Genomic DNA, 6,000 nt, shown 5'->3' with positions numbered 1-6,000 from the left:
GCCCAAGCCTTGCCCAGGCCCAGACGTTGCATGAAATGTCCATAGACCCCATCACATGGGTGCTGAGCTTTCTGCCCAAGCCTTGTCCAGGCACTGGGCCCAGGCAATACATGAAACGTTCATAGGCCCGCCTCATGGGTGCTGAGCTCTGTGTCCAACCGTTGCCCAGGTTCTGGACCCAGGCATCACATATAATGTCCAGAGATCCCTCATATGCATGCTGGCCATTTGCAGTCTCTCAGCCCACTCGGTGCTTGGAAGGAATTGGAATCTATAGCAGAGGACCTCCTTTTGCCCGTGTGATACGGGCCCGTACAACGATCCATTTCACTGCTGTCGATTAAACCTCTTTGTTTTAAGTAACATTCTACTCAAGGGGTACCCCACCCCTATTTTTGACCCTGTCTCATTTTGAATACCCTACTGAGAAGCTGGATGACGCCTCGGTTATACTTTGCAGGACCATGTAGTAGTAGACGCAGCATTGTCTCGTTGTTTCAGTTTTATTCATCACTTGCAAGAAACATTTATCCAAAAAAAAAAAAGTGCATTTATTTACATTGAATGACGGCACCCCAATTTAAAGCGATATGCGCAGATTAGAATGAAGTTGTTGGGAGAGATATAAAACCTGAAGCCCCGCGGCTGGCATACACCGACCAGGATGGAGGGTGCAGCCAGTGACGTGGGAACTGCCAACCTGCATGCCTGTTTACCATTAGCCACCAACATCCTACCATTTCCACATCTGGGCTTGGGCAAAACAAACACCGTGGTCTACTAAGCACTGAGGTCAGGACCAGGATTGACCGTCATAAAGCCCGCACTTCCACAACCAATCAGCAATTGCCGTTCCAATAAGTCCGCCCTGACGGCTTCCTCTTAGGCTCTGGCAGTGTGATAGGATTGCAGTAGGTAGGGACTGAGAGGCAAGTATTTATCAAGGGCCACTCAGCATATTAATAGCTCCGCCACAAGCAAATATCTGATGTCCTTCTTTATAATAATTTCCCATCATCCCCTGCACATTAACCAAAATTTTAAATCAGATTCGGACTGGGAGTTAGCGTCGGTTCACATCTATACAGGTTGCAGTTGATGCATTTTTCCGGTGCATTTTTGAACATGTGCTTTTGATGCATTTTGCCTTTTTTTTTTTTCTTTGGCTAATAGGAAAACATGACAGTTCTGTCCATGCAGTGTGACTTTGATGTGCCCAAACTCGCATGTTAAGGGCTACTAAAGGTTTTTTGTTTTTGTTTTTTAACAACAAACATATAATACTTACCTCCTCTGTACAGTTGGTTTTTACACAGAATGGTCCCGATCCTCCTCTTCTGGGGTCCCTCAGCAGTGCTAGTAGCTCATCCTCTTCTCAAGTGCCCTGTCGGAGAAGCACTCTCCTTCGGGACGCCCGTGCGGGAGGGCTCCCGAGTCCTGCCGATGCGTCTATTGACACAGAAAGCAGGAGTCGGCCCCGCCCCCCACGTCATTGGATTTAATTGACAGCAGCGGGAGCCAATGCCTGCACTATCAATCTATCCAATCAGGACACGAGACACCAGCTAGAGAGTGTGTGCTTGTCCCCCGGGGGGGGGGGGGAGACCGGGTTCAGGTAAGTAAAATGGGGGTACTGGGGGGGGGGGCTGCAGCATGACAGAAGGTTTTTCATTCTAATGTATAGAATGCTAACCATGAAGGTTTACAACCCCTTTAAGGTGTTAAGGGAAAAGGGTTAAGGTTAGTGGTAATTGTTAGGGTTAGTGTTGTAAACCTTTACTGCTAACCCTTAAATCTAACCCTAAACCCTATCCCTTAACCATAACATGCGACTTGAGACACATAAAGGTTCCTGCACCATTGCATTGCCACTTTGATGCAACTTTATACTTTCTGGCACTCAAGTAGCAACAAAGTCGCACTCCAGGAACGGAATTATCATACTTTCCTATTAGCTAAAAAAAAAAGCAAAACGCATAAAAAATGTAATACTTGCGTTTTTGGTGCAGGTCCGTTGATGTCTATTACACGCAAAATGCTAATTCACTGAGGGGGGGGGGGGGGGGGGGGAGTCCTTTAGCCTTTTCAAATAAATGCACAGGCTCAAAACGCACAGCTGTGAACTAGGTCCATAGGAAACCATGTTAAATGGACTGTAGTGCAATTCTGCAAAACACACTAAATACGCATAGGCGTGAACCAAGGGTAACTGTTGAAAGGGAAGGGGGGCAGAGTACATGACACCCAGAGAAATGCTTTTAGGCTCAGAAAACTGTTTAATGTCCTTTGGGGGTAAGGTAACCGTGTACCATGGGGGTGGCTGACAGAGGTGGGAAGAGGAGGGTCACTCCACCCAAAAATGATAATTCAGTGCTTGGTGGAGAGGTAAACCCCGATAGTCTCTTCCATCACTTGGGAACTCTATTGATGAGCCCTGAATTTCCAGGGTCTGAACCCCTTTTGTGCACATTATGAGGGGTCCTCACCATCCCTGTGCTGAATTTCCAGGGTCTGTACCCCTTCTGTGCACATTATGAGGGGTCCTCACCATCCCCGTGCTGAATTTCCAGGGTCTGTACCATTTCTGTGCCCATTATGAAGGGCTCCCACCATTCCTCTGTAGAGTTTCAGGGTCTGCACACCAACCATGCTGATGATGAGGGGCTCCTACCATGCCTGTTGGGTTTCTATTTATTTTGTATTATGAAGAATGTAACAGGAAACTCACATAGGAGAGGAGGGAACACCTAAAACCCCCATGTGGACAAGAGCTTCACTTTTGGAGCATCCAAGACATATAATAATTTGGGGACTGGTTCAGCTCGCTGGGCCTATTACTAAAACCTCACATTAGGTTGGATGGTCTCTTGAGTCCAGGTTCACACCGAGTGCGGGAAAGAAATTGTACGAGCTGAATTCGCACGATTTCATTGCCGAATGTCAGTCCCGATTTCGGGGACGTCTGTCCGGCTTTCTGCACAGATGTAAATGGAAATTGCACCCCAAAGTCACCAAAAGCAGTACAGAAACGACTTTTGAAAATTTGTGTGCCATTGCCACCAATTTGGCATACAATTTGTCAAATCGCATGCCAATTCGCACCAATGTGAACCAGGGCTTAAAGAGGTTTTTCTTTTTCGGTAGTAAAGCAAAGAAGGTTTTGCCAGGAAGGGTTATCTTTGGGGTGCCAGGCAGCGATATTCAGGTAAACACAACAAAGGAAGAAGTATAAAAACTGTGAAATTCAGCAATTCATTGACAAAAGTCCAAGATGATCTGTTGCCTGTGATGTAAGGCCGTCTCTTCCATCCCACTCTAAAGCTTCCCATTGGCAAAGGCAGCTTCTTGGAACTGAGGAACAAAACTTCGGTAATAAGCTCTGCAAGAAAACAAACATCAGACCGTCAGCTTGGCTTAAAGTAAACATTTCCAGCTCCAAAGTTAGCAAAAAAATAATAAAATATGAACCGTTCAGATTATAAACATCAAGCTGAAGTAGAACCAGTAAACAGTCAATGAGAAGAAGCCTAGTGTCTGGACAGGAGGAAGGAAGAGCCCAGAGAGGACCCCATCAGACTCCACAAATATCACTAATGGGTAGACTGATCCTTTAAATCACTTAAGCCCCATACATCCGATCTGATTTTCTGCAGATTTTTCCTTCAGATTTACCAAAACCATATATTAGGTCAAACCTTAGGCGATTCAATTTGTATGCAATCAGGCCGGCCCTCGCACTACATGGTTTTGGTGAATCTGAAGACAAAAATCAGCAGAAAATCTGATAGTGTGTATGGGGCTTTACACTATACCAGTGGTCATCAACCCTGTCCTCAGGGCCCACCAACAGACCAGGTTTGCAAGATAACTGAAATACGTCACAGGTGATATAATTTGCTGCTCAGTGATTGCAGTATTCTAGTTTTCTTCTCCCCAAGGTAATACATAAAACCTGGCCTGTTAGTGAGCCCTGAGGACAGGGTTGATGACCACTGCACTATATGACTAAATGTTTGAGGACACCTGCTCATCACACCTCTGTGAGCTTGTGGGACATCCCATTTATAAAACCAAGGCCATTAATATAGAATTGCCCTCACTTGTGGCTATACAATCCTCCAATCTTCTGGGAAGGCTTTCTACAAGATTTCGGGGTGCGTCTGGGTGGGATTTGTGCCCATCTGTGAGGTCGAGTACTGCTGTTGGATGAGAAGATCTGGTTGTTCAATCCACCTTCCAATTGCCCTCAAAAGGTGTTCAGTAGGGTTGAGGTCAGGGCTCTGTGAAGGACACCTGTGTTCCTCCAGTAGGGTTGAGGTCAGGGCTCTGTGAAGGATACTCGAGTACCTCCAGTAGGGTTGAGGTCAGGGCTCTGTGAAGGATACTCTAGTTCCTCCAGTAGGGTTGAGGTCAGAGCTCTGTGAAGGACAATTGAGTTCCTCCAGTGGGGTTGAGGTCAGGGCTCTATAAAGGACACTCGAGTTCCTCCAGTAGGGTTGAGGTCAGGGCTCTGTGAAGGACACTTGAGTTCCTCCAGTGGGGTTGAGGTCAGGGCTCTGTAAAGGATACTCGAGTTCCTCCAGTGGGGTTGAGGTCAGGGCTCTGTAAAGGATACTCGAGTTCCTCCAGTGGGGTTGAGGTCTGGGCTCTGTGAAGGACACTCGAGTTCCTCCAGTAGGGTTGAGGTCATGGCTCTGTGAAGGACACTCAAGTTCCTCCAGTAGGGTTGAGGTCAGGGCTCTGTGAAGGATACTCGAGTTCCTCCAGTGGGGTTGAGGTCAGGGCTCTGTGAAGGATACTCGAGTACCTCCAGTAGGGTTGAGGTCAGGGCTCTGTGAAGGATACTCGAGTTCCTCCAGTGGGGTTGAGGTCAGGGCTCTGTGAAGGATACTCGAGTTCCTCCAGTAGGGTTGAGGTTAGGGCTCTGTGAAGGATACTCGAGTTCCTCCAGTAGGGTTAAGGTTAGGGCTCTGTGAAGGACACTCGAGTTCCTCCAGTAGGGTTGAGGTCAGGGCTCTGTGAAGGATACTCGAGTTCCTCCAGTGGGGTTGAGGTCAGGGCTCTGTGAAGGATACTCGAGTTCCTCCAGTAGGGTTGAGGTTAGGGCTCTGTGAAGGATACTCGAGTTCCTCCAGTGGGGTTGAGGTCAGGGCTCTGTGAAGGATACTCGAGTTCCTCCAGTAGGGTTGAGGTTAGGGCTCTGTGAAGGATATTCGAGTTCCTCCAGTAGGGTTGAGGTTAGGGCTCTGTGAAGGACACTCGAGTTCCTCCAGTAGGGTTGAGGTTAGGGCTCTGTGAAGGACACTCGAGTTTCTCCACACCAAACTGGTCAAACCATGTATTTATGAAGGTGGCCCTGCTCTACTTCTGGAAAGGTTTTCACAAGAATTTGGAGGGTGTCTTGGGGAATTTGTACCAATTTGTGAGGTCAGGTACTGATGTTGTATAAGACCTGGCTCACAATTGGCATTCCAATTCAATCCAAAGGTGTTCAGTAGGGTTTATGGTCTGCAGACCATTTAAGTTCCACCATACTCCTTTTGTGTATCATGAGGAACATACAGTATAAAAGGGGCCAACATTCCTGTCACATTTCAGGCATGTCTGACCTTAGCCATAGGCTTAATATGGCTATGATTAAGGTTGACCATGGCTGAAACACTTTAGTCGTTTCGACCATGGCCAGGAGTACCAGGGGCAGTACCTTTTGTACTGTATGTTGCACGGGATACTTTTTGGACAATATTGGTGAGTGTTGCCTTTTTAATCTGTCACTTACCATCCATGTTCCTGCACTGCTAGGCCCCCCTCTCTACCTTGTCATGCAAAGCTTCTGGGTATTGTGGCCAATGTCGCCGCTAATGATGTCATAGGCATGCACCTATTTTAGGGAACGTTGTAATGGAGTCCATTGACAGAGCAATGCTCTGTTTGCCTCAGAACTCCCACTTGTGACTCCCCTCCCTGACTGCTGTTCTCCAAGGACTATTCTCCCATGCA

The 6,000-nt window shown here is 47.3% G+C and overlaps 1 protein-coding gene across 3 annotated transcripts in view; it reads right to left on the bottom strand.

The window, feature by feature from the left end:
• Positions 1-491: 491 nt before the first annotated feature.
• Positions 492-6,000, bottom strand: part of BABAM2 (BRISC and BRCA1 A complex member 2) — a 344,474-nt gene continuing 338,965 nt past the window's right edge. For all 3 annotated transcript variants that reach the window (XM_077489427.1, XM_077489429.1, XM_077489428.1), the window contains exon 12: positions 492-3,379. In XM_077489427.1, coding sequence (XP_077345553.1) covers positions 3,316-3,379 — 64 coding nt within the window. In that variant the 3' untranslated portion in view covers positions 492-3,315. The remainder of the gene's footprint in view (positions 3,380-6,000) is intronic.

This window comes from Lithobates pipiens, unplaced genomic scaffold (assembly GCF_037356315.1).
Source record: "Lithobates pipiens isolate NorthernLeopardFrog02 unplaced genomic scaffold, aLitPip1_a1.2 Scaffold_18, whole genome shotgun sequence".
Taxonomy (NCBI): domain Eukaryota; kingdom Metazoa; phylum Chordata; class Amphibia; order Anura; family Ranidae; genus Lithobates; species Lithobates pipiens.
The sequence above is the reverse complement of the archived record's forward strand: the minus strand, read 5'-3'. Positions and strand labels throughout refer to the sequence as shown.